Genomic DNA, 24461 nt, shown 5'->3' with positions numbered 1-24461 from the left:
CACGTTGGCCAGTTAAACGTGTTACTTTAATATGACTGGCAGTTACATCCGCCTTGTGGTACATGTTTATTGATACAATGCAATGCAATATGCAAACCCGCCAATATCATATGATATACAATCCGCCTACCCTGCATGCTTCGAGAAGCACAAACTACTGTTCGTTCCTCCAAATCCAAAACTGTTTGTTAAAGCCACGTCAATGGTGCGCTCCTGGGCCTGTTTCGGGGCATAGTTGCAGTCAAACCCATCAGCCAACCGCTCCAGATTGATTGTAGGTGGCATCACATTCTGGTCTCGGCGTTAGCAGTGCTATGTAATGTTTACCAGGGTCGCTTACCTCGTTAACGGCGAGAATCGAGAACAAGGCTTCAATGGCGCCTGCACCACCGAGCAAATGGCCGACGGCTCCCTTGGTGCTACTAATGTTAACCTCCGTCGCCCGTTGCTTTCCTCCCGGTCCCAGGAGCAAGGACTTGATGGCAGCGTTTTCTGCTGCATCTCCGACCACGGTCGAGGTGGCATGTGCATTGACATAGTCGACCGCGGAAGGTGGGAGTCCAGCGTTTTTCAGAGCTTTCCTCATGGCTAGAAATGCGCCCTCGCCGTTCTCCTTAGGTGCTGTCATATGATGTGCATCACCAGAACAGCCGTAGCCTCTCAATTCGGCATAGATTCGAGCTCCTCTTGCTTTTGCGTGTTCGAGTTCCTGACAACAGATTAGTAAGGTCCCATCAGTAAGCGTCTGTTTTGATGAATACCTCCAAGACCAACATTGCCGCGCCTTCACCGACCACAAAACCCTCACGATCCGAGTCAAACGGTCTTGATGCCTTTTCAGGCGAATCATTAAAGCTCGTAGCCAAACTGCGGGCTCGAGCAAAACCTCCGACTGCTAGCGGATGAATACAAGACTCTGCTCCGCCGGCCAACATCACATCTGCATCACCGAACGCGATGAAGCGGGCAGCATCGCCTATAGAATGAGCCCCAGTTGTACAAGCCGTTGTTGCTGAGTGATTTGGACCCTATATCATTAGCAGTGGAAGACCAGGCGTAAGGAAATGCACTTACCATGAATCCATACCTCATGGAGATGTGTCCAGCCCCGAGATTGATCAGGAGCTTCGGTACGAACAAAGGTGATACTTTGCGGTAGCCCTATGGCTTGTGAGCATGGTAAATGGATGATAGACATGCCGTACTGACCCCCTTGTCATATGCAACAACTGTGTCGTAAATCTCATCAAAGTTGCCAATGCCTGACCCAAGGCAGACTCCCTGGCAAAATGTTATTGAAATGATGTCGAAAAGCACCGACAATACATACAGTAGCTTCTCGTTGTTCAAAATCTGTAGGCTTCCAGCCCGAGTCTTCGAGAGCTTCTTCTGACGCAGCCATGGCATACTGAGCGAACCGAGCCATTTTGCGCTCCTCCTGCAGGACATCAGTTACAATCCTAATAAGCACTATAGTATGCCTACATCTCGACTTAACCACTCCGAAGCCGTCCAACATCCATCCTTTCGTGCACCTTGCGGCACCACTGCTGCGATCTGACATGGCAGATCTGCAAACCTGGCATCGCGATGGTTGACATTGACGATGCCACAGTGACCATCCAGGAGACGTTTCCAAGTACGACGGAAACCTACGGGAAATTACTTAGCAAATATAGCAAGAGCATGGATCGTGTACAGTTGCCTTCCTGGGCATGAATATGAGGTAGTGCAAGACCTTCCCTTTCCGGAAGAGTGGAAGTGGAGACGCTGGGGACCGAAAAAAAAAGATGGTAGAACCACGGCCATGACGAGGTTGTTTGGGACATGCTCAGGTGTACATGGAGGTATCACTCACCTACTCCTAGAGGTGTCACTGCTCCGAGACCAGTCACGACAACACGACGCATGGCATTCTGGGGATACACGGTACGTGATTACTATGGTCGAGGTATTTCACGTCTAGTCTCGCTGCGGGTGGTTGGTCTCCGCAGACTGCAGACGAGATGCAGGTCCAAACTCCCGCGACACTATACCGATGTTGGGGAAAGGCGGGAGAGACTAGAATGAATTGATGGAAGACAATGGAAGAGATGAAGTGGTGAAGCTCAACGCAGCCAATGGACGAGGCGAGAAATGGGGGTCAAGGGTGTTCCTTCCGCATTGAGACGATGAAGAAGTTGACCAAAAAGGGAAGGTCCGCACGACGTCAGTGACGCCAGGCATAAAGGCATCAATATTTCCCTTTACAGCCATATCCTGGCCAATGAGAGTCAATCTCCGTATCGATAAGAGATAGAGAGAGTCCCATCATCCCCAGTGGCCATTATTATTACTATTCTATTCATGGAATGTATTTTTTATGTCAACGCAACTACCACCGCTATTTATTCCTCTCCGATTGCTGCTCCGAAATTCCCCTCCTTTCTTCTCTCCCTCATCTCTCTTACACCCCCAATACTCTCGAGTGAGGTCCTCAATCCCGTCATGAAATCCCTCACTTGGGCTGCTTGCCTGGCACTAGCTGGTACAGCCTTTGCCCACGCTCACCATGACCACGAAGAGGTGCCAGAGCATGTGCGCGAGGAGTTGCTGAGGAAATGGGACCAGGAGGTAGGCATCCCAGTCCCAAACCACCTATTTCGCATTCACTCACACACCATTTCAGTTCACCTTCTCCGGCATTGCCAGCTTTGCCCATCTGAAGCCAGTCAAATGCCTGATCGAACCCGACGAACGGTACGACATCGCCGTCATCGGAGCCCCCTTCGACACGGCAGTCAGCTACAGACCAGGTAAGACACCCAATAACCTCACAGTCTGCCCCCCACGCTCACTGACACCCCTTCAGGCGCTCGCTTTGGTCCGCGCTCCATCCGGGCAGCTAGCGCCCGCCAAATGGCCGGCACGAGCTACAACACCCGAGCGGGAATCAACCCCTACGCCTCATGGGCGACAGTCAAAGACTGCGGCGACATCCCGATCACCCCATTTGACAATGGCGTTGCGGAGCGGCAGATGTACGAAGCCTTCCTGGAATTGGGCTCTCGCCCGGCCCTGACCACCGCGTCCTCCAAGTACGGCACGAAGGGCATCTCCGCGGGCAAATCGAAGCTCGTCACATTGGGAGGCGACCACAGTGTCGCACTACCAGCCCTGCGCGCACTGTACCAAATCTACCAGAAGCCCATCACGGTGCTTCACTTCGACGCGCACCTGGACACCTGGAACCCCGTGCGCTACTCAGCCTACTGGACCTCCGAACAAGCGCACTTCAACCACGGCAGTTTCTTCCACAAAGCCAGCCGCGAGGGACTGATCTGCAACTCGACCTCCGCGCACGCTGGTCTCCGCACGCGTTTGACCGGCGTCGACGACAGCGACTACACCAACCCGGGCCCGGAGCAGGGATTCATGCGCATCCACGCCGACGACATCGACGACCTCGGTCCCATGGGCATCGTGAACCGCATCATCGAGCGCATCGGTCTGGACTCCGACCAGCCTGTCTACCTGTCCGTTGACATCGACGTCCTGGACCCCGCCACTGCCCCCGGAACTGGTACCCCCGAGCCTGGTGGCTGGACGACCCGCGAGTTCATTCGCATCCTGCGTGGCATTGAGAAGCTGAACATTGTTGGCGCCGATATCGTCGAGGTGTCTCCTAGCTATGATAACAAGGGCGAGACTACGGCCTTGGCGGCTGCGCAGGTGGCGTTTGAGATCATTACTAGCATGGTTAAGGCTGGTGCGGGTGAAGAGTTGGGCGGATGGTATGGACGGAAGGTGACGCCGGTTGAGGAGACTGTTGTTGCTGAGGAGGCAGAGGAAGCTGTGGAGAAGAAGGAGGCCAAGGATGAGTTGTAAATGAGATATCCGATATGAAGTTATGTGAATGTATGTATGTTTAATGAACGAGTTGAGTTTCTAGTCAAGCCTGATGCAGGTACATCATGAAACACATAACATACTCCTAAGTCTAAGTAGTCTTACTGTAGTTCATCAATCATCCCATCGGAAAGGTAACTAAATCCATTACCAGCAAATACTAGATACTATATAGACCAGACGAAACAATTAACTACTACCTCACGAACCAGCAACCACAACAATAACAACATCTAACCATAATATATAAAGGGGTGGGTAACTTGGTCATCACTATTGTATCTGTTATCTAGTCCAGGCTTTGAAGACAATGAGCAAAGAAAAGAGAATAAAAAAAGGGCTGCAGCTCGGGAGAACAAATTGCACAGCAAATTTGGGACGGGTGGGATCGGCATGATAACAGATCGCAGAGTATGAGGGACATCAAAGAAAAGAAGATAGAAAAAAAAAAGAGAAAAAAAAGGAAAAACCATCAGCCAGCCAAAACAAGACGCCTCGACTTCCAACGCCGATAGAGACGATGAGAGGTTCGAAAGGGAGTAAAGGGGGGTTTGTTTGAGGAAGAGAAAAGGTGGGTGTGTGTGTGTGGGGTTGTGGAAACGTGTTGGTAAAAGGTGAAAAGGGGGTAGTTTAGGGAGGGTTTGACAGTGGGGAAATAAGGTGGAGGAACACAGTGAGGGGATAATGAAGGTCGGAGGATCAAGAAACGACGCTGGCCAGGTAGAAAGAGACCGAGGTCAGGAGACAAGAGGTTCCGATGGAATGAGGAAGAGCTCTCGATGGCAGGTCTGCTTGAGGTAGACAGGGCTCAGCAGCGCAGAGACAACCGAGCGAAGAGGGAAGAGCACACTTGGGTGTTACGGGTTGTAAGATGTGTATTCACTCAAGAATCAGTGAACGAACACAGAATGTCAAGTCAGACGTCGGTCGAAGAAGCCAGCCACCTTTGTACGAAAGAATCCCCAAAACTCCATATTGCATAGATAAAGCACATTCAGTCTCCCAAAATCATACGACGTGTCTGCGATGCATCAATGACAGGCCTGGAACCCTCCGGAGCGTACGGGCCTGCCCTGTAAGATCCCGGGATCAATTACAACAGGACGCACTTCTTCGACTTCTTGGGAGCAGGCTCGAGCGCGGCAACAATGGCCTAGAGTAAAGATGTGTGAGTAGATGCGACAATGCGGGGTGTGGCGCGACACTAACCTCGTCAAAAACGTCCTTGAGCTTGTACTGCGTGAGAGCAGAACACTCGACGTATTTCACTGCGCCCAGCTCCTTGGCCATACGGTCTCCATCTTCCTTGCGAATCGGTTGCATCTTCTGGCGGGAAAGCTTCTCGCGGACCGCGGGATCGTCGCGAAGATCGGTTTGGGTGCCCACAATCAGGCAGGGGACACCGGGGCAGTGGTGGTGCACCTCGGGGAACCACTTTTCGCGTACGTTCTCAAAGGAGGCAGGCGAAGTGACCGAAAAGCAAACGAGGAAGACATCCGTCTGAGGGTACGAAAGAGGACGGAGACGATCGTAATCCTCCTGACCAGCAGTATCGAACAATCCCAGGGTGTAGGGCTCATCGCCAATCCTATTGCGCAACGGGATCGAGTCAGTTGCAGATTCCGATATTTGTCCACAGACGCCATCGCATTTGTCGAGCCAGCGACATCGGGAGCACCAATGACGCTGATTGCGAGCGTGATATAGCGCACTCCGACAGAGTCCCGATATGCAAACCATGTCTCAAGATAGGAGGTCCCTAACTTACATGACCGTGACGGCATAGTTATCGAACACCGTGGGAACATATTCGGAAGGGAACTTGTTCGTCGTGTAGGAGATCAAAAGGCAGGTCTTGCCAACGGCACCGTCACCGACGACAACACATCTGCGACAAAAGTCAAACCATGGTTAGCCACTTGTCGCTCGAAGAAAGGATGAATGTATCGGTTTGCACGGAGAAAGGAGAGGGAGGAAGCAGGATAGAGGAGGGAGGGTTCGAATGGGGGGAGGGGAAAGAGAGGAGGAGGGGGGAAAAGTGATTGCGGAGAGAAAGGGATAAAGATGATGAAGAGAACAACGCACTTAATTGTTGCCACGACCATGTTGTAAACTTTGAAGAACCGTGAAGTTTGCGGGAGAGAAGGTGCAGAGAATCACGGAAGGTCGTCTGTCGGATGCCGAAAGGAGAGCAGGGACAGGAGAAGCAGGAGATGCGGTGAACCAGGGGGGGGGGAGGAGGGAGGAGACGAGTGAGGGGGGAAGACCGATTGGGTGTTTTGAGAGAGAGGGGGGGGGGGGGGGAGAGAGTGAGTGAGTGAGTGAGGAGGAAGTGGAAGGTAACGAGAAGGTGAGGCGGCTAAGATGGAGAGGACAGACGCGGTGGATGGGCGAGGCCGTCTGGATTCACGGATGGGGAGGTGGTGTGCGGTGAATGTCGACGGTGAGAGAGAGGGATGGTTGGTGAGGAAGCCAGCCAATGTGGGAGGGAGGAGGCAGTAGGCGGAGGACGGAGACGATACCTTACTAGTAGTAAGGAGAGGAAGGAAAAGAAGCTGCTGCTACTTTTCTGCTTTCTGCTTTCTGCTGCTGCTGCTGCTGCTGCTGCTTGCAAATGGGGCAACCCGCACCGCACCGTTACTTAGTTAGCTCCTGGTTTAGTTATCTCTAGTTAGCAGGTTCCTTTTTAATCGCCCGCCTTTTTCTTTTCTCACACCTCTGACAACAATTTCTCTTTTTGATGGTTGCGAGTTGCGCCACCGTTTGAAGTAATTTACCCTGGGCTGTTGATGAAACTCCCAAAGGAAAAGACTTCCTCATTCCCCCCCCCCGTCACAACTCTTTTCTTTACCCACTGAACGGCCAGATGAAAAAGCAACACAACGGCGATCCACAACCTAAGATAAGAGACAACTCACAGAGATCGGACTAAGGCCAATATGACGGCAACCTAGATAAACCACCCCCTTTTATTCTATCCTGTCGCGATCCTTCTCTCTTCCGTAATTTTTTTTTCTTTTCCTTTAGAATCTCGATCGTCTTGTCTTCCGCAACGATAGCGTGATGCCGAGGAAGCGCAGAGAGATGAGATGTGATGAGATGATAGTGATGGTAGTAAATATTAGACCGAGGAAGAGAGGGTGGAGGAAGGAGGAGAGCCAAGTCAGGTCATCCAACACCCAAAAGCAATTAAAAACCGCAACTTGATCGGATCCGATCGATAGAATAAGACGAAACAGAGCCGTGGTAGAAAAAATGACGAGAGTAAATAAAACCGATGATGAAGAAAGGGATAAAGAGAAAGAAGGGAAGAAAAGCGAGGCCTACTCTTTCAGTCCATAATAGTTACTACTTAACTACTTAACTATCTACTTACTACTTACGAACTCCTACAATAACCGATCATGCTCTATCAAAAGCAAAGCCATCAATCTCATCACACACTCTCTCCGGGCCCCAGGCTTGCCTCGGAAGTCAGGCTGGCTGTTTGTCCAGTGTAAGGTAAGGCCAAGGCAGGCAGGCAGTAATAATCCTAAGGCTCAGGCGAAAGTAAAGTAGTAAAGTTAAGTCAGGTTAGGTAACACCTCCAGTTGGGTAAGGAATCAATCATAATTCCGCCATGAATCCCGTCACACTGAGCATCAGATGCTTGAGCCAATCAATCTGGCTTGCCCAGACGGTCGCACTGACTGCGCCTGTCCTAGCTTGATTCGCTACGCGCCCAAGGAGGAACAACCTAGCAGTTAGTGAAGCTAGTAGTCAGTAGGCAGGCAGTAGCAAGTAGCAGTGATTGTGATCAACTGCCACCCTGAGGGGTGTCATCGACGAGGGTAACAATGAGGCCAGGGTCAGGGCTATGCCATGCCATGCCATGCCATCCCAACCTCGCACGGGGCTGGTTGGACAGCACCGACCGCCCTCTTCATCTCGTCTATCTAAGTAGTGGCTTTGTACTACTAGACTATAGACTAAATAGTATTCAGCAATGCAAACGCCCAGACCGACCCCAATAAAACGCCCCCGCGCTAAGTTTCATGACGGGGCCCAGATTCCACCCTGGGGATCGGTACATATCAATTTGCTTTCCCTTCTTCATTCCCCCCCGTCCAATCCTCAGCGCTATTATCGTCGCACCACTACAGCAATCAATCACATCCTACAGAAAACAGGGCGCACAAGTAAAAATCCAATCAAAAAGTACCAATGCTTGCTATATATATATAACGTGACCCATAAATCATCTAGTCTAGTCGTAACATCTATAATATCATCCCGCAGGATCATCCGCTGCCGGCCGTTCTCGCCGTTGCAGCTTGAGTTTCATGGCGCAAGCCATCAAGGAGAACCCAGAACGCCAAGTGAATGCTCGCACAAACGGCACTGACGGCCTCAATCCAAAAGCATGAAAAGAAATGGCAACCAATCAATCATCAAAATATATAATTTGGATTGTACACAGTCCATTTTTGGTTCCCCAAATCATGGGGGTTTTCACACCGCCTTCTCTATCCCATGCGGGTTTGCGACGGTTGACAGCAGGCGAAATAATAATAGAGTGCCCTTGCAATCTAACCGGGATGCTCTCCCTGTATGTGTTTGTACAATATGGCAGATTCAAGCGAAGGGTACATGAACGCCAATGCGGTCTGTCAGGTTCGTTTCGCACGCCCCTCAGGCTCAGCCTCATCTTCAACTGGGATCGGCTCGTGGTCGGATGACTCGCTCATCTACTCCATCGTTAATCAATTGGTTCAACATCAACGCCATCTTCACAAGCACATACCTTATCCAGTTTGTAATTCGTCATCAGTAGACTGAGCGGGATCAGCGGAATCGTGACAACGAACGCCAACACCAGGAGCTTGTTCATGGTCTCCTGGTATGCGCGATTGATCGCTACCCGGACGGGGGATCCCATCGGGTACGACAATGCCTTGGTCAACTTCCCGAAAATTTCACCCGCATCGGATTTGAACTCGTCAGGGAGGTAGAGTTGCAGCTTTCTCGGAATATGATGTGTCCAAACGGCTCCTGAAATGGCTGCTCCAACGGCCCCACCCATCTCCATGGAAGTCAAAAACATTGCCGTCGCTGCAGCAACTTCTTGGTGGCTAGCAGAGGCCTGAACGCCCAACTGCACTGGAACATTGAGGAGCCCGCCGCCCATGCCAACGATAATCTGCGTCCCCAAGATCTGCGCCGGTGAGCTTCCTTCCTTACGGTAGAGCAACATCAACAGAATTCCACCAATGTAGATGACGCAACCGCAGGTGACATAGATCCGGTACCGGCGCGTATATTTAATGAGCAATGACACGACGAAGGCAGCAATAGTCGACGTGAATGCAAAGGTTTGGGTCACACGGCCAGCCGTGGCAACATCATAGCCCTGAACAACCTGCAGGTAAGAATAAAGGTAAGGTTGAACCGAGAAATAGAATGCCACTAAGACATATTAGCAGAGTGCTTAAATTGGTGGAAAAGTGTGATCTTACTGAAGTAGAAGAAGGCCAGAGTACACCCTGCGAGCGCTGTTCGGTCTTTGAGTAGATGCAGGGACAACAGAGGCTTGGGAGCCAGTTTCTTTGATGTTTCCCAGGCGGGAAGCGCAAAAAGGCAGAGAATGCCAATCACAATCATCGCGATGATGCTGCCATTCTTCCATCCATTCTTGGCGTTGGAAGCAAGCGTAAGAGGGACCAAAATTAAGGTCACCGCTGTTGAGAGCAAGATCAGACCGAACATGTCAAGATCGTACCAAGTGTGGCGGATAATTGAAAGGAGGCCTCGTCGATGAGGGTGTCTAGGCTTGATCAAGTTCAGTCTTCGAGCCTTGCGTTGGTTGAACAATAGCGAAAGTGCCAACGGAAGAAACGAGGCAGGTAGGAGGATCGACCACATTCCATAACCCCATCGCCAGGATGTATGCTGAAGCACTGCATTTGCAATAGTCGGGCCAATCCAGACCGTGACCAAGAATGGAAGCTCTGGTAGAAGCGCCAGGAGCGCACGGTTCAATAGGCTGCTGCTGTCAGCAATAAACACCTGTTGAAGTATCTGCAAGCCGGTAGATCCGGCAGAGTAGAAAATCTGCGCAGAGGCATATGTCTGAACGTTGGTCGACGCAGCCATTTGGATGTATCCTAGAACGTATATGAGGATGCTGACACAGAACGCTTCGAACCGACCGAAGACGTCGGCAACCTTAGCCATAGGAGGCTTGATAACAGCTACGAGGGTCAGCAGAGAATGACAATAACCCCAAGGGAGAAATATACTCACCGTTCACCACATTTTGAACAACGAGAACCGTAGAGATAAGGGAGTGCTTGCTGAAAGCACTGGTGGCATAAGCCGAAAGGGACATCACGGTTTGGCTTTCGAGCGAGGTACAGAAAGCCATGAGGAAGATGCTTCAACACCATTAGCAACCACGAAGGATATTGGGAACCACCAATCCTGATGATTTACGAGGCTTACCTGACATATGCTATAATCAACGACCGTGTTGTCCATGTCAGATTGATTGCTTCAATCTTCCGAACACCCTCCTGAACCGAATCCACAGAGGATTCTACTTCACTATCATGCCCTTCAGGGTCGTATTCCGCCTGAAGGAGGCGCTCCTCCGCCTCCCTGTTGTCTTGATCCATTTGATCGAGGGTACCATATGAGACTGTTGAGCGGTGGTCAAGAAGGGGCATCGCGGCTGCGCCGTAATCGTTGATGGATGGTATCGCTGGGTAGCTATAAGATGACCGGGGTCCATTTATTGCGACAGGTCGTCAAATACTTCGTCGTCGTGAAGGTAGCAGATGAAGCAACAGTTTGAGTCCGATAGTTTCAATGTCGAAGTAGCAGGCATGAAAAGGACGGAGCAGGCTGACGATTGCAAGGCTAAGCGGACGTAAAAGGGTATCTGCGACCTGTACCAGCCAGATCCACCAAACGAAAAAGCAATACACTAGCCAACGAAGAGGGGGTATCAAAGTCTAAAGAATAAGCAGGGTAAGAAAAAAGCAAAAGACACTAGCAAGATGGAGCACCCTGAAGCCAGGTTTGGGTACCACATGCATCAGTTAGGTCACCAAATCAAGCAGCGGAATGCGCAGCACGCGTGGATCGCCAGATCTGGCGTACAGCCCGGAGAACGGAGGCCAAGGGGCTCAGCTATGAGTCTGCAAGCCCAAATCAGGCTCCCCGATATGATTCACACCACTGGACACGATCGACAGGCCGCACTTATGCAAGTCCAAGTGGGAGGCCCAGGACCTAGCCTATGGGCTAAACGCCCGTGGCCCAGAAGGGTAGTGTGGCACCCACTGAATTGCTGCACCAGATAGTCCGAACGGAGCTGTCAATGTTTTGTTTTGTCCCACGCCAGTCGTTGGTCGAATGAGACCGAGGGGACTTTCGGATGGGCTGGATGGTTGCAAAGCTTGTGCCTCGGCCACGGGCACCCATTGACGGGGAAGGGGCGGGAGTTTCGTTTCGTAGACGGATAGAAGGCGGGAAATGAGGAGGATCGAGTGAGCATGTACCCCTGGGCCTTGCTGCAAAGAAGGCTTCGACTGCAGGAGTTCACTAGGGAAAAAGCGTGGTGGTGTTGGTGGGGGGGGGGGGAAGGATAGTGTGGCAAGGCGACCGGGATTCTGAATCCTACGCAGGCGGGCAACTGAACATCAGATATGATAAGATCACCTGGTCCGGCGGTCGGACCCGGAAAAAGGAAAGCCTGGGATAAACAATAAGATGGATTTTATATTATTCGAGTATATTACAATGTAGTTTTTGTGTTGAAGAAGATATAATAAAATAAGAGAACAAAGAGTATGTGCAGCATAAGCATAGCATATATACTGCTGCCCTTTTTATACTGTTCTTTTCAGACCGCCTGACATTCTGCTCGTAAGAAGAATGAAGGCGCGCATCATCCACGCTTCCCCCTTGCAGGCCGAACCTGACTGATCCAACACCGTACTACTACTATACTATTGCACAGCGTAATAGTACTACTCCATTCTCTCACATTTTTCACCCACTCTTTGAATGTCTTATGGAGACACAGAGTAATTGTAATCACGCCAACGAAAGAAATCAGGGATCCCGGAATTATTTGATTGCTCAGCAAAGACTCTGCGTAATCGTCAATGAGAAATCCCGGCCCCATCGCATGATTGGGGGAAGTGGCACAGCCGATGCTGGATGACTCGGGAACAACCGCTCCTGGTCATCATCCGTCGGTCACGGGGTGATACTCTTACCCCTCGAGCAACGATCATCCCGTGTGAGTAATAACAATCACCGGATCATCTGGGTAAGACCACCCTGGATAGGAGATTCGACACTTTTGAGGGGTGCGAAACTCCACAATGAATATTGACAAGAAGGCGCGAAAGCCGCAGGAAATTAATGCGATATTTTTCTGGTCGGTCGTGTTCACGGAAGACTCGAGCCGAACTTTAACGATCCACCCACTTACTCAAAAGGGTAAAGATATTGTATTGGGCTTCAAGTCCGGTTCGCAACCCTCCGGAATGGGTACACTGCCCACTGTACGACACCGCTGTGGTAAAGCTTAGCGTTGTTTTCTTCCTCGTATAGGTTGCACACGGAGTTTTCTTGCGGTTGGTCAAGATTCTTCAAGCGCTACTACTTTTTCTTCTCTGTTCGCTTCGAATCCGGTCAGTTCATATGGGCTGCAGTTCTTGCATATAGACCAGATACTATTAGTTACCCTGCTCCCCTCTTCCACCCCCTCTTTGGATTTTAATCCCTCATCTCCAACCCAGCAGATAGCCCATGAGCTCGATTCTCGAGAAAATGTGAATATGCTGGCCACAAGTGACGCCCTGTGCTGGTGTTATTTCATGTGATCTGTTTTGCAGAAATCCATGCCCCCCCCCAATAACAGCTGGCGTATTACCTATCTATGCATTCAGTCATCCATGATGGTGGTGGTCGGTGCTTCTGGGGATCGAACCAGTGACGGTAATGGAGCTGGCAGATAGCCGGACCCTCAGTTATGATTGGCAAGCATTTTCAGTGACATTCGAATACTACTATCCAGCACACATCGAGGACTGCTACTACAAGCTTGCAAATTCAGCAGTACGTTTTCTTACGGTCTGGGACTGAGATTGCATTGTACCATTCTATTTCATGTAGGGTACCTGAAATCCATCATCCGAAGTATCAACATTATAGGGACTGCCAATCGATTCGGGACAATATCTAGATGACATGACCACCATGGACATTATGCATAAGATACATTTGCACACAGGACATCCATTAATCTGACGTGTCGAGTATCAGATGGCCAAAGTTCACCACCAGGTCCTCCCCCTCTTTCGAAGGCCGTGCTGCATAGAGCCCCACCCAGAGGTCTTGAACATTCGGTTCCTCGAACACCCAGGTGACTTCCCGAAGAGGGGATTTCTGGATGCCTTCCACAAGATAAATCCACAGGCTATTGTCTGACTCTCGGACCAGCTCTAGTGTCGCCGCTCCACCTCCTGACGGGACAGGCTGCAGACTCCAGTCCGCCCAGTTGTCTTTGGTGACGGTACTCAGGTGAGGTCGGCCACGGGTGAGTTCGATGCCTGTCTTGACCCATTTCCGGGTGCCTCCCGCACCGTTGAGGACAAGGATGAGTCCACCCTGGTCATAGTTTTGCTGCCAGACTGCATTGAAGGCGACTCTGACCCGTTTGAACGACTTCAACGGAACACTCCGGTATAGAATCGGCGCAGTGAATGTGTCTGTGGATGGAGGTTTGGACCAAGCATCTGTTTGAGGGGCCGCTCTGATGGAGAATTGGGCGGGGAGGATCCCATCACCGGGTACCTTCTCGGAGGAATTGGCGAAAGTGAACTTGGTCATGATTGCCGGCTGGTTCCGTGAAGAGGACGCTTTGGCAATGTCTGTGAGATCCTCACCCCGTTAGACGGTTTCGAACTGGGAAAAGGGTATTTGAGGGAGGGTAATTGGAAAGGAAGGGTAGGAATGAGATGGGAGTTATTCCAAAGGAACAAAATACAAAGGTCTTGAAGGAGAAAGGAGAACCAGAGATGGATGATGTGAGGAAGAGCAGAGGTCTCTTGTAGTCAAAATGGCCTACGTCATATTGATTGGGGCAGCCAGCGACGCCATACTAGTAGTAGAGACTCCGAGCTAAAGCCAGCATCCGGATTGACCTGGGCCACAATGTACTCGAATAGGTATGCGGTCGCAGGGAGATCCTCACCGTCTGCGGTACAGGGTTTGGCCTATGACAGCTATGACTCTGGGTGAGTGGGGTAATCGGAGACTACGGGGCGATTAGAAGCACGACGATAAGGCCGGTCGGAAGGTAACTATGGGGCAATTGTCTGGTACTACTTTAACTGTTAAAAGTAGGTAGGCCTGATAGAGATCCCCCGGGATTCCCGGCCGTTATCAGTAAACTCACTCCTCACTGGTATGGTTTTGAGACTTCTTTGAACATATTCCCCCCATGTGGTCTGGGGTTCCCTGCAGGGAGTCCCTTCCTCCCACAATGGCCAGTTCCACGATGGCCGGCAAAGCACGTGAGCGGGGAGACTCCTTTTCCACCGATGACATAAGCAGGCGTGCGCTCCCCTTGGTGGCAAAGGGGAAAACCCCGTGGCCTGGCGAGGCAAAGTTTGGGGAAAAGAGGATGGTTTGTTTGCCTGGTTGCTGGCCTGCCTCTGGTTTTTCCATGATCCATTTCATCCTAGGCATGGGCTGAGCAAAGTGATTGCTTCGACTTGCCTGTCAAGATCTGTTTGCCATGTCTATTGGCTACTATTATCCAGATGATTCCAGGAGAGTGCCCCTGTGGTCGCGACTCTTCTCATCAACTTATGCCGGTTATCGTCACTTGAAGCCTTCGGGGTCGAGGTACTCCGGTCGCTATCGTCGTTCTTTATTCCGCCGCATCTGCAACTATGTTTCTGCCGTTATCGGCGTTATATTCCTTCTCATCGTCCTGACCTCCATATTCCGGCCCTCCTATACCCAGCCGCCGCCACATTACTTGTCGCTTCGGAATGCGGTGTCTCAGTCAACGAAATCCGGCCGAGGCAACATCCGCAATGAGAAAGTCTTCATCGCAGCGAGCTTATATGACCCTGATGGCGATCTAGCACGAGGACATTGGGGGGACAGTGTGCTTGAGCTGATCGATCTGCTCGGAGAAGACAATGTTTTCTTGAGCATCTATGAGAACGACAGCGGTCGAGATGGAGAGAGTGCGCTTCAAGATCTGGCGGATCGGGCCACGTGCCAGAAGTCCATTGTTTTTGAGCAGCATCTGGATCTGGCCGGTTTACCGACAGTTGCCGTTCCCGGCGGTTCAAGGCGGATCAAACGTATCGAGTACTTGGCGGAGGTGCGGAACCGAGCTCTAAAACCGCTGGACGACCAGCCGGGAGTGCGCTACGACAAGCTGCTCTACTTGAATGACGTTGCATTCAACCCGGTGGATGCGCTCCAGCTTCTGTTCTCCACAAATGCCACGGATGATGGCGTTTCTCAATACCGGGCCGCGTGCGCCGTGGATTTCATCAACCCATTCAAGTTTTATGATACTTATGCGACGCGCGATCTGCAGGGCTTTGGCGTGGGCGTGCCTTTCTTCCCGTGGTTCACTAGCGCTGGACAAGGTCAAAGCCGTCAGGACGTACTAGCTCAGAAAGATGCGGTGCGGGTGCGGAGTTGCTGGGGAGGAATGGTAGCATTCGACGCGCGGTTCTTTCAACGCGACACAGATGTGTCGGTCATGGATATACAGCCTCAGCTGTCTGGAGAGGACAAATCACCTGCTCGGTTCCGGGCGTCACATGATACGTTCTGGGAAGCTTCTGAGTGTTGTCTTATCCATGCCGATATTCAGAAGCCTCAGCCGGACCCAGAGAAGATCACAGACACGGGGATCTATATCAATCCTTATGTCCGGGTGGCGTACGACACCCGCACCCTTTCCTGGTTAGGGACTACGCGGCGGTTTGAGAAGCTGTACTCTTGGATCCATGATATTCTCAACCATTTCGTCGGCATGCCTTGGTTCAATCCTCGGCGAACCGAAGTCCCCGGCCATATATCTCAGGAGAAGGTCTGGATCCCTGATGAACATGAAGAGGGGAATGGGTCATTTCAACTCGTTGATCGGGTTGCAGGCAAAGATGGCTTTTGCGGACGCCCGGGACTCCAAGTCATCATCGAGCATCGCAAAGAGGGCCAGAAGGGATATGAGGAGATTGAAGTACCTTCATAAGGGATTTCGATCTATGTGTAGATATTCCCTGCATGCATATTGCGTTGTTGACTTTGCTGTATAGGCCACGAGTTATGGGTACATAAATATTCATTAGACGTCATGGACATAGTGCAAGCCCCATATATCACATTTCGAAACAACATTTACAGATGGGACAATGATGCTCGTAGTTCTGTATTACAAAACCGCCCTCGAACTGCCATTCACCGTCGAGATCACCTCGATCACAAGCTATTTTGGCGGGACTTGCCAATCATATTAGACCTCAAGTGTTATTCCCTACTATGCTATTTATATTGTAATATGCTAGCCCCTCTTATTCCTTTGTCTGGCTTCCTTTGCAGTTGCTGGTTCATCTTTCTTTTCATCTGTTGCCTAGCATCCTTCCTCTTACAACCATCTTCCCTCTTGTTAGACACCTACATATTTCCTAAAATCCCATCTCAGACGTTTCTTAATCTTCCTTGTTATCATGGACAAGGGCACGGTTCCTACCATGGAATTTGCCAGCAGGGTCACCAGTATAATCTACGGGGTCGTCGGAACCTTCATGGAGAAGACGTCTTTCGGTCTCGAAGAGAGCCGACATGCTCCCAAAAAGACACACCTCTCAGTCAGTCTCTCCCTTTCCTGCTGTTTGTCTTGTACTGGGCTTTTCGCCCATTCAATACGTCTTGTTGTAATTTACCATAGCATGGTGAGAGTCTTCTCGCTGGGCTGACTGCTAGACCTGAACAGGAACCCCCTCATCGTCGTTCAGGTAACGAAGCCACGCACTTCACTGTCGACGAAAATAAAACTCGCCCATCCTCTGCTCCTCATTTTTCATCTCGGTCTTCTCCGTCGATACTTCCTGTCGACACTTTTCATTCCACTTGTTCTCTCCCTTCTTCTCCCTTATCTTCTTCATTTAGCAACACCATGGAGGACAAGGAAAATACCAAGACGTTTCCTGTCGCCGATGTGGACGACACGGTCAGCTTCATGGCTGCTGCTCGCTCCTTGAAGCTGCCAAAGACTTATGGCACTCCTACTGTTGCTGTCGACGCGTCCAGTGAGAAGGGCAGTACTTCAATGAGTCGTCCCGAGTCTCGTGCTGATGCTGATGTTTTTGGTAAGTATCATGCGACCACAGCCATTGTGAAGTTGAGACGCGGCATATCTCATGTTATTGTCTTCTGTAGCACCTTCCGGTCAGAACACTTATGACGACGAGTGGAGTATCAAGCCTGATGCCGAAGAATCTGAAGTGAAGCCCGAGACCCCCAAGGCTGGAGTGTCCAGTGTTTTTGGTGACTCCAAGCCCCAGGACTACAATGCTGCTGCTACTATCAGCGCTGGTCCACGTGGTTCGGAAGCTGTAGCTTCAGGTGACGCCAGTGAGGTAGAGGACCGTGAGAACCTTACTACTTTCAAGAGCTGGGGCACCCCTGCTGCTCGTGACAAGCCAGGTATCATATATTATATCCTACCTTCCGGTGGTCAACTTACTTACACGACTTGTTTTAGCTTCTCGTGTCCGTCGTATCATCCTCCGAGGCTTGCCTGCCACCTGGTGCACCCCTGCTAAGGTTCTGTCGCTTGTGCACGGTGGCAATATCGAAAGTGTCCACGTCCATGGCAACGGAACTGCTCATATCCTCTTTTGTGAACATGAAGCATGCCAGGCCTTCTACGACAAGTATCCGAACGGCATCGACCTTGACAAAGAAAGAAGGATCACCGTGTTTGTTGAGATGAGCAAGGAAGTTGACGTGGTCAGCTCCCAGCTTTCTTTCAATCTGTCTGTTGGCTCGACTCGCGCCGTGAGAGCTGTCGGAGTCGACATGAATGCCAGCATGGCGCAGCTGTACAACATGGCCTGTGGTAGTGGTCGCAAGGTTGAAAAGATCCTGGACTCATATGTGCCTGGAGACGTGAGTCTTCTTCTTCCTTATCCCTCTTATGTATAGCATACTCATATTACTAGGCTCGCAACGTTGTCTTCCGCTTCTGCTCCATCGAGGATGCTGTGCGGTTCCGCGGCATTCTCGTGCGTGATCCTGAGTGGGAGCACTGCAACGTTCAGTATGCGACAGACCCGTAGGTGCCCTCGTGTTAGTCTATGATGAATGCTGCTAACGTCGCTCAGCTGCGAGTTCGCTACCGGTATGCACATTGACTGAAGTCAAGCAGACTATGTTTGGCTACCTACATACGGGGCGGTTTACCAAGATGGTCATGTCTAGGGCGGGTTCAAATATGGAGTAAAATGGCAGGATATGCAGGATGTATCTGGGGTTGGGGAAGATTGCTTAACGGACAGGCGTTGTGGTAACCTGATGGATTTATTGCACCTCAGTTAGTTAATAAAAGCATTCGACATGCATGGATGTAGTTCCATAAGGCTTGAATCATGAGGCAAAAGTCCAATACCAAGTCATTGATTCACTATAGCATGGTGTATAGGTGACGACTAGGCCTAGCGATTAGATCTCTGTAGACATATAAGCGGTAGACATATCGCTGACCCTTTTAAACCTGACTCTTTTTAAACGGTTCGACGGCCATCAGCAACTAACAATACAACTTTCCCTCATAGCAAATTTCATAATACACAAGGTTGTGGCATAGCATACCAGTAAATCACAGTACAACCCCGGACCTCTCGAAGCAGAATCATGACAGACGAGTCAACTTCTTCAACTCCGTTACCCTGGTCCTCAAAGTTAGACTGTTCTGGCAAATAGGCACAGCAAGCGTACACTGAACATAACTATAATCATTCATAACACGCCCTCGAAGGGTAGATACTAAGAGAGAAAGGATGGAAAAGAAGGGCCTAGAGCAAGATCCCGTCGTGGCTAGCTTACCATACGTGTTTATTCGGTATGCAAGGTTCCAGTTAGCAATCGACTACCCGGGCAGAAATTGAAATTACTTAGTGCCTTGCCATAATTCAGCTAACCTGCTCAGGCAACCTCTTTAACTTCTGTCCTCCACTTAATATCTACTCCTAATTGCGTACGGAAAGTCCTTCAGCCATGGCCGCATTTTTCGTCGAGATGCATGGAGATATTGCATCCACGATGACAACATAACGCTGTATACTTGGCTACAGTAAACCTTGAACCCACAGCAGCCCTTGATGTTCTTCATTCTTTGCGCAGTTTGTTGCGGACTCCTTATCAGCTCTCAAAAGGGATTCTTTCGAGAGGTGGCCCGAGAGCCAGCCTATCGGCCATTGCACTATGGCAGTGGCAGTCTACTTCCTCATGACAACTCTTTATATTCATGAGCGAAGGATTCGAGGGATACGAGTTAAGGCAAGCCACATTATATTGATCCGTTCAAGTGACTTTGTCAGTGCTTGAGAGTCTTGCTACGGACAAGCTTATATTTCTCAAGGCTTATTATGGGACGCCTTAAGGCTTCATACCTGCGAGGCTCGTCATTCGGTTTCGGCACTGTCATCATTATGTGAGCAATCTTCTCTGCAATTCACTGCTTTGGTCAAAGAATTGGTCTAACTTTTACGGTTGCTGCATATAGTATTCTCGTTGAGATTAAGTTCTACTACGTAATAGAGATCAAGCGACGATCAGCCACGACGCGCTGACATGGCACGACAAGGGGAAGGCTAAGAAGGGGAAGGCTTAGAAGATTGACAAAAATCGGACGAGAAGCAGCGAGGAGACTTCTCAAGGTCATCAGCGTCCTCCACCAGATGAACGTCATGATGCAGTCGGAGACACTCCCACAGGGTGAGCAGCCCATCAACGACTAAACCTCTCTGCATCTCTTCGGCAGTGCTTATCACATCCCTTTCCAGAGTCCTCAACTCACTGAGTCCGGCTAACGAGCCAATACCTCGACGACCTGCAGGATGACATGGATGTGCTACAAGATGTTGCTGGAGGTGGTATTGCAGTACAACACAGCAGGGTCCAGAAAGTTCCAGTGTTTACAGATTATCCTTTGATCGGTGTATACGTCTAGAGTATATGGTGCACATCATCCCAGCCAATACCCTGGAGCTCTTGTGTATGGTCTGATCGTCAATGATACTCGTCACTTGGACAACGCCGGCTACCCTCGGGGCTGTCTGCTCCTGCCAGCGAGAGAATAGCTTACAGAAAGGGCGTGCATGAAGCTACAATGCCAGCAGCATTCGGAGCTTTAATGTGCGGCATTAAGATCCAGGGGGTATGGCTGCCAATAGCTTTGCTAAGGGCAGCAGACAGCAGCATGGTCTAGTATTCTCCTCAATTACCATTATCAGTCAATACTTGAAGGTCCAACAAGTAGACAGTCGCTGAATAAAGGAAATAATTTTTGAACTTAGAAGCCAGTACTTTGTCTTAATCCATCCCATGTCTAACTACAGAAATAACTCAACTTGATCCTAGTAGATAGTATATCCGAACATTATATAGTAAGAGATATATATCGAGCAGTATTATACATGATCTACCAACACTACATCAGCCACGCCATGCACCATTCTGAGGAAGCAAACAAATAAGCTATAATGCTCTTCAGATAATCATAATATCGCAACTATGCCTTTCATCAAGAAGCTGTCTGCCCATCAACCGTACAGAGAAATACATACCAGTACACGAAACCATACACCGTATATAACACGCATACAGTACCATACACCGCCAAGAAACCTCCCTCGGACATAACGGATATGTTAACCCTTCTCCATGTATCTCAATGACCAAGACAATTGCCTCAACCAGAGTAGCAGAATAGTCAATCATCAAAGTCGAAAACAGATACAATCATAGAGCAGAACAAACATACACATTCCACCAAGCCACTCTTATCCCATCCCAACCAAACATCTACAGTCAAAAGCATTGCCAAAACCCGCCAAAGACCGATCTCCAATCCAAACATTCCAATTACCCAAGGCCAAGCCAAGTCAAAACCACCACAGCATACACAACACACATACATAAATTCTAGCATTCCAAGCCCAAGAACTTATTCCTCTCAATTTTCAAATCCCGAAATGCAAAGAACATGATGTAACTTTACTTTTCCCTCCGATTCAGTTTTTTTTTTATCTCTGATTCAGAAAAAAGTCTCTCCTAGGCGTAATCTGATTCAAGATAAACTGTTTCCTAATTCTTCTTCTCTCCTTCAGTGAAATAATCTGCATTCTGCAGGGCTTTTTTCTTCTTGTCATGACTCGTGAGTCACATATGTGTGTATCGTACCCTACATATCCCCTATCCATCCCTTTCTTAGGCGTTGTTGTTGTTGTTGCTGTTGCTGGTTTTGATGCTTGCGATGCTTGGCTGTCTTGTCTGCTGGTTTTCTTATCTGGGGGTTGAGTATGCACCGTAAGTAGTTATGGGTAAAGGGGGTGCTTTCTCCGAGGAGATATATCTATCTGAGGTCATTCCATTTCATTATGTTGCATAGTAGGCTGAGACAGACATGATTGAATGCGGATAGAGTACTTACATAGTACATGGTACATAGGACATACTTGGTTTGAGTGATAATGTACATAGTAGGAGTGGTAGTATCACCGATGATTCTCTATTTAGTAGGACCCTGTCTACCTACCTGTCTGTCTGTCTGTCTGCCATTGCAGCCAGATTCGAATGATGCATAGTTGCAGAGCTACATGTGGACTGTGTGTGTGTATGTTGGGTCGAGGTGTGTGTGTACTGCCTGCACCGGAATCTCGGACCGGTAAGTAGCTAGGTAGGTTGTTAGGTATGCTCTTCCTCCTACTACTAATACTTTTCCGGTACGGGGAAAAAGAAAGGGGGGAGACTGTGGTTTAGTTGCAATGCATTTCCTGGGTTAGACTTGAATAACTCATTAGTATGTATGTTATGTTACGCTACTTATGTAGTGAGAAAGAGAGGGGAAGGGGGCAGAGGGGAAGGGAAGGGGGTACACAAGATGGAAAGTACTTATGTATGCACCTTCTCACATGTAAATGTACTGCTACATACCTGAGTATCTACCCACCTACCTACCTACTTACTCTACGTAGTAGAAGTACCAAGTTGGATGCATGTGACTACTACTACTACTTCATAGTTATGTCGATAGAGGGGACATTAATCATCTACTTATGTATGTTATACATAATACACTACTAATGAAGAATCAGGTTGACTGAAGAAGGGGTAAGTCGAATATCTTGGTATTCTTTTCTCCTTACATCGCAGTTTTCGTGCTCACTATGGATACTACCGTAAGTAGCAAGTATGGCAGTTAGATGATACGTAGTACTTAGTTACCTACCTACCGACCCCCGGATATTTTCATTATGGCAAGCGAATAGAAAGAAAGGCCAAGAAGAGGGCAGGCCGGGGAAGTGGAAGAAAGAAGCAGCAGAAGAAGAAGGTAGTATTTGTCATTGTTTGTCGCAGACTCGCAGTAGTTACTTACCTCGGTCGGAGGGTACATATCCAGCTAGCTAGTTAGTTAGTTAATTATTGACTCTGCACTAGATTCGATAATAATCCTGTCTGCTATGGTTTTGTTTATACGTACACGACAATCATATCACAACAAAATATAGGTAGTTACAATAGCCGATGGTGAACATTGTTTAGTTAGTAAGTTAGTAGTTAGTTAGTTGGAAAGTGACGATCGCTTTTTTTGCTCCGCACAGCAAAGCAGCACGCGGGGCCTTGCCCGTGTGTACATACATCCATGTAAACTAAAACTACATACTACATACTACTATTAACACGCTACGGAGTACCTTATAAGGAAATTGCCTGAAACAACAATGAGTCCAAAACCCATGGTTACTAACCGAATCCATTCGGTGCTCAATCCTGGGTCGGTCGGTCGGTCGGTCGGTCGGCCGGCTGGCCTTGTCAGTTTCTTGTCGCTGTCTCTGTCTCTGTCTGCCTGTTTTTGGTGTCCACTTCGAGAGAGGGTAAGTAGGTAGGCAAGCATCCTTGGGTTATTGGCAAGCAATAATTAGGCTAGACAAAAAGACGGATGTATCTTTCTGGGGCTCTCCCCTCCCGCGCCGCCAATTCTGGATACAACCCTAGGGTATGTCGAGAACAAAGAAGGGCCAAGTTGCGAAACAAGGTCGAGAACGGGGGGGTTAGCCTTGTTTTCCGAAGTGGATACTTGCACGGAGATCACCGAGAAGGGAAACAAAGAGAAATTGCTATGACGGGAGAGAGAAAGAGAGATAGATATGTCTCATTGGTATTACTACGATGTGTGGGGTGGGTTTTGGCTTCTAGCGATCGTGTAGATGGTTGGCATTTTTTGTTTCGCTGGTGAAAGGAAAAGTCGGGTGAACCAGAGGTTGAGAGATGCTTAGCAATGGGGAGAAACCATGGGTTCTCCGGGGGTGGTCCGAGGACTGGACCGAAGGAAGAAAGGGAAGGACTCCTCCGTGGGTTTCCTTTGGCCAAGAAGGTCAAGTCAACAATTTACCAAGTCAGTAATAATAATGATGAGGTGGTTAGGACGTAAGGCAAGTCAACTAAACGAGTGTGGATGGTGGGTGAGTGAGGCATTCTGCATGACCGTGTTCAAAATTACTCCTAGTTGATAAAATCGCTAGTTAGTATCAGTCCGGAGTTAGGAGTAGTCAGTATCTAGTGTTACTCTAAATTAATATTCCGTCTCTTGAGCGGCTCCATAACCTCTGCTGGAGGGAAGGAGAGGAGAGGAGGGGGTTGGTGGTCGAGAGTACTCCGGAGTCAAAAAAAACAGACGAACAGACGAGGGAGACGAATGACCCCAACGAACATGGATCGGAAAGAGAGGGATGAGACAGGAATCCGGCTGCCTCCATGCAGGAGCAGCAGCCCCAGTTGTGCGAGTGCGAGAAGAGACGAAAAAAAAAAAAATAAATTAGATTAACTGGGACAATCGGTGCAGGCCACCGGCTGATTCTCGCAGCGCGAATACTACACCATGGACCCGACAGTCTGGTAGAGGGTGTGATAGTTGGGCATTAGTAGGCAACCTTGAGCAGGTTCCGTCCAGCTGAGGGGTTTTCTGAGTAGGCTGGTTGGTATCCCTGGTAAGTTTGGCAAATGGTCCCCGAGGCTGGGAGGAGGAGGGGGGAAAATGTGAGGGAAATTGCACTCGCTGTCCACGGTGGGTTTAGAAAACCGAGGATGTCTTGAACAATGAAAATTTCCATGAAGCTTTTCAACACAGTTGCTTAGATATTACTTTTTAAGCCCTACGTAGGTTAAAAGCTGGCTCGAGCTGGTACCTGACTGACTCAGTGGATGAAAACGGTTAGGCATTTCTTCAGTCAAGATTAAGGCGTGGTAAGCAAGGAGTAAGC

At 49.5% G+C, this 24461-nt stretch overlaps 11 protein-coding genes across 11 annotated transcripts; 4 read left to right on the top strand and 7 right to left on the bottom strand.

The window, feature by feature from the left end:
- Nucleotides 1-98: 98 nt before the first annotated feature.
- Nucleotides 99-1829, bottom strand: BO79DRAFT_176643 (putative beta-ketoacyl synthase (Cem1); the record flags this gene model as incomplete). The annotated part of the gene is made up of 8 exons (XM_025679866.1): nt 99-291; nt 341-709; nt 762-1028; nt 1075-1161; nt 1210-1281; nt 1331-1438; nt 1486-1652; nt 1700-1829. 8 exons carry the CDS (start codon nt 1827-1829, stop codon nt 127-129), a joined length of 1365 nt encoding a protein of 454 aa, XP_025537875.1. The 3' UTR covers nt 99-126.
- A 549-nt stretch (nt 1830-2378) lies between these two features.
- Nucleotides 2379-3938, top strand: BO79DRAFT_288846 (agmatinase). The gene is made up of 3 exons (XM_025688730.1): nt 2379-2613; nt 2669-2795; nt 2852-3938. The coding sequence occupies exons 1-3, from the start codon at nt 2488-2490 to the stop codon at nt 3865-3867; spliced, it is 1269 nt and encodes a 422-aa protein (XP_025537874.1). The 5' UTR covers nt 2379-2487; the 3' UTR covers nt 3868-3938.
- A 944-nt stretch (nt 3939-4882) lies between these two features.
- On the bottom strand, nt 4883-5993 carry cdc42 (Rho family GTPase CDC42; the record flags this gene model as incomplete). Its single annotated transcript, XM_025684087.1, has 5 exons — nt 4883-4961; nt 4998-5041; nt 5098-5574; nt 5662-5776; nt 5974-5993. 5 exons carry the CDS (start codon nt 5991-5993, stop codon nt 4883-4885), a joined length of 735 nt encoding a protein of 244 aa, XP_025537873.1.
- Nucleotides 5994-6180: 187 nt separating this feature from the next.
- BO79DRAFT_210080 (uncharacterized protein) lies at nt 6181-6540 on the top strand. Its single transcript, XM_025682726.1, has one exon. It carries the CDS (start codon nt 6345-6347, stop codon nt 6531-6533), a length of 189 nt encoding a protein of 62 aa, XP_025537872.1. The 5' UTR covers nt 6181-6344; the 3' UTR covers nt 6534-6540.
- Nucleotides 6541-8087: 1547 nt separating this feature from the next.
- mirC (siderochrome-iron transporter MirC) lies at nt 8088-10958 on the bottom strand. The gene is made up of 5 exons (XM_025679865.1): nt 10369-10958; nt 10171-10301; nt 9384-10118; nt 8672-9333; nt 8088-8615 (listed from the first exon to the last, which is right to left on the bottom strand). The coding sequence occupies exons 1-5, from the start codon at nt 10590-10592 to the stop codon at nt 8538-8540; spliced, it is 1830 nt and encodes a 609-aa protein (XP_025537871.1). The 5' UTR covers nt 10593-10958; the 3' UTR covers nt 8088-8537.
- A 133-nt stretch (nt 10959-11091) lies between these two features.
- BO79DRAFT_210078 (uncharacterized protein) lies at nt 11092-11376 on the bottom strand. Its single transcript, XM_025682725.1, has one exon. The coding sequence runs from the start codon at nt 11350-11352 to the stop codon at nt 11173-11175; it is 180 nt and encodes a 59-aa protein (XP_025537870.1). The 5' UTR covers nt 11353-11376; the 3' UTR covers nt 11092-11172.
- Nucleotides 11377-11684: 308 nt separating this feature from the next.
- BO79DRAFT_34283 (uncharacterized protein) lies at nt 11685-12159 on the bottom strand. Its single transcript, XM_025689103.1, has one exon. The coding sequence runs from the start codon at nt 12056-12058 to the stop codon at nt 11819-11821; it is 240 nt and encodes a 79-aa protein (XP_025537869.1). The 5' UTR covers nt 12059-12159; the 3' UTR covers nt 11685-11818.
- Nucleotides 12160-13065: 906 nt separating this feature from the next.
- Nucleotides 13066-13985, bottom strand: BO79DRAFT_210077 (uncharacterized protein). Its single transcript, XM_025682724.1, has one exon. It carries the CDS (start codon nt 13771-13773, stop codon nt 13183-13185), a length of 591 nt encoding a protein of 196 aa, XP_025537868.1. The 5' UTR covers nt 13774-13985; the 3' UTR covers nt 13066-13182.
- A 350-nt stretch (nt 13986-14335) lies between these two features.
- BO79DRAFT_210075 (glycosyltransferase family 69 protein) lies at nt 14336-16319 on the top strand. The gene has a single exon (XM_025682723.1). The coding sequence runs from the start codon at nt 14684-14686 to the stop codon at nt 16166-16168; it is 1485 nt and encodes a 494-aa protein (XP_025537867.1). The 5' UTR covers nt 14336-14683; the 3' UTR covers nt 16169-16319.
- Nucleotides 16320-16643: 324 nt separating this feature from the next.
- Nucleotides 16644-18474, top strand: BO79DRAFT_270092 (uncharacterized protein; the record flags this gene model as incomplete). Its single annotated transcript, XM_025687266.1, has 6 exons — nt 16644-16784; nt 16910-17285; nt 17356-17622; nt 17681-18087; nt 18141-18253; nt 18303-18474. The coding sequence occupies 6 exons, from the start codon at nt 16644-16646 to the stop codon at nt 18334-18336; spliced, it is 1338 nt and encodes a 445-aa protein (XP_025537866.1). The 3' UTR covers nt 18337-18474.
- A 2908-nt stretch (nt 18475-21382) lies between these two features.
- Nucleotides 21383-23095, bottom strand: BO79DRAFT_219514 (uncharacterized protein; the record flags this gene model as incomplete). The annotated part of the gene is made up of 8 exons (XM_025683455.1): nt 21383-21553; nt 21632-21707; nt 21737-21873; nt 22167; nt 22347-22374; nt 22577-22600; nt 22840-22850; nt 22950-23095. 8 exons carry the CDS (start codon nt 23093-23095, stop codon nt 21383-21385), a joined length of 594 nt encoding a protein of 197 aa, XP_025537865.1.
- Nucleotides 23096-24461: the final 1366 nt, after the last annotated feature.

Source organism: Aspergillus costaricaensis (assembly GCF_003184835.1).
Source record: "Aspergillus costaricaensis CBS 115574 unplaced genomic scaffold BO79scaffold_23, whole genome shotgun sequence".
NCBI lineage: Eukaryota > Fungi > Ascomycota > Eurotiomycetes > Eurotiales > Aspergillaceae > Aspergillus > Aspergillus costaricensis.
The sequence above is the reverse complement of the archived record's forward strand: the minus strand, read 5'-3'. Positions and strand labels throughout refer to the sequence as shown.

Coding starts and splice junctions, on each gene's coding strand:
- BO79DRAFT_288846 (XM_025688730.1), top strand. CDS start 2,488: ATGAAATCCCTCACTTGGGCTGCTTGCCTGGCACTAGCTGGTACAGCC. Junction 2,614..2,668: donor TGAGGAAATGGGACCAGGAG/GTAGGCATCCCA, acceptor ACACCATTTCAG/TTCACCTTCTCCGGCATTGC. Junction 2,796..2,851: donor GGCAGTCAGCTACAGACCAG/GTAAGACACCCA, acceptor ACACCCCTTCAG/GCGCTCGCTTTGGTCCGCGC.
- BO79DRAFT_210080 (XM_025682726.1), top strand. CDS start 6,345: ATGGTTGGTGAGGAAGCCAGCCAATGTGGGAGGGAGGAGGCAGTAGGC.
- mirC (XM_025679865.1), bottom strand. CDS start 10,592: ATGCCCCTTCTTGACCACCGCTCAACAGTCTCATATGGTACCCTCGAT. Junction 10,302..10,368: donor TTGATTATAGCATATGTCAG/GTAAGCCTCGTA, acceptor ATGGTGTTGAAG/CATCTTCCTCATGGCTTTCT. Junction 9,334..9,383: donor TCTGGCCTTCTTCTACTTCA/GTAAGATCACAC, acceptor AATATGTCTTAG/TGGCATTCTATTTCTCGGTT.
- BO79DRAFT_210078 (XM_025682725.1), bottom strand. CDS start 11,352: ATGGGTGCCCGTGGCCGAGGCACAAGCTTTGCAACCATCCAGCCCATC.
- BO79DRAFT_34283 (XM_025689103.1), bottom strand. CDS start 12,058: ATGGGGCCGGGATTTCTCATTGACGATTACGCAGAGTCTTTGCTGAGC.
- BO79DRAFT_210077 (XM_025682724.1), bottom strand. CDS start 13,773: ATGACCAAGTTCACTTTCGCCAATTCCTCCGAGAAGGTACCCGGTGAT.
- BO79DRAFT_210075 (XM_025682723.1), top strand. CDS start 14,684: ATGTCTATTGGCTACTATTATCCAGATGATTCCAGGAGAGTGCCCCTG.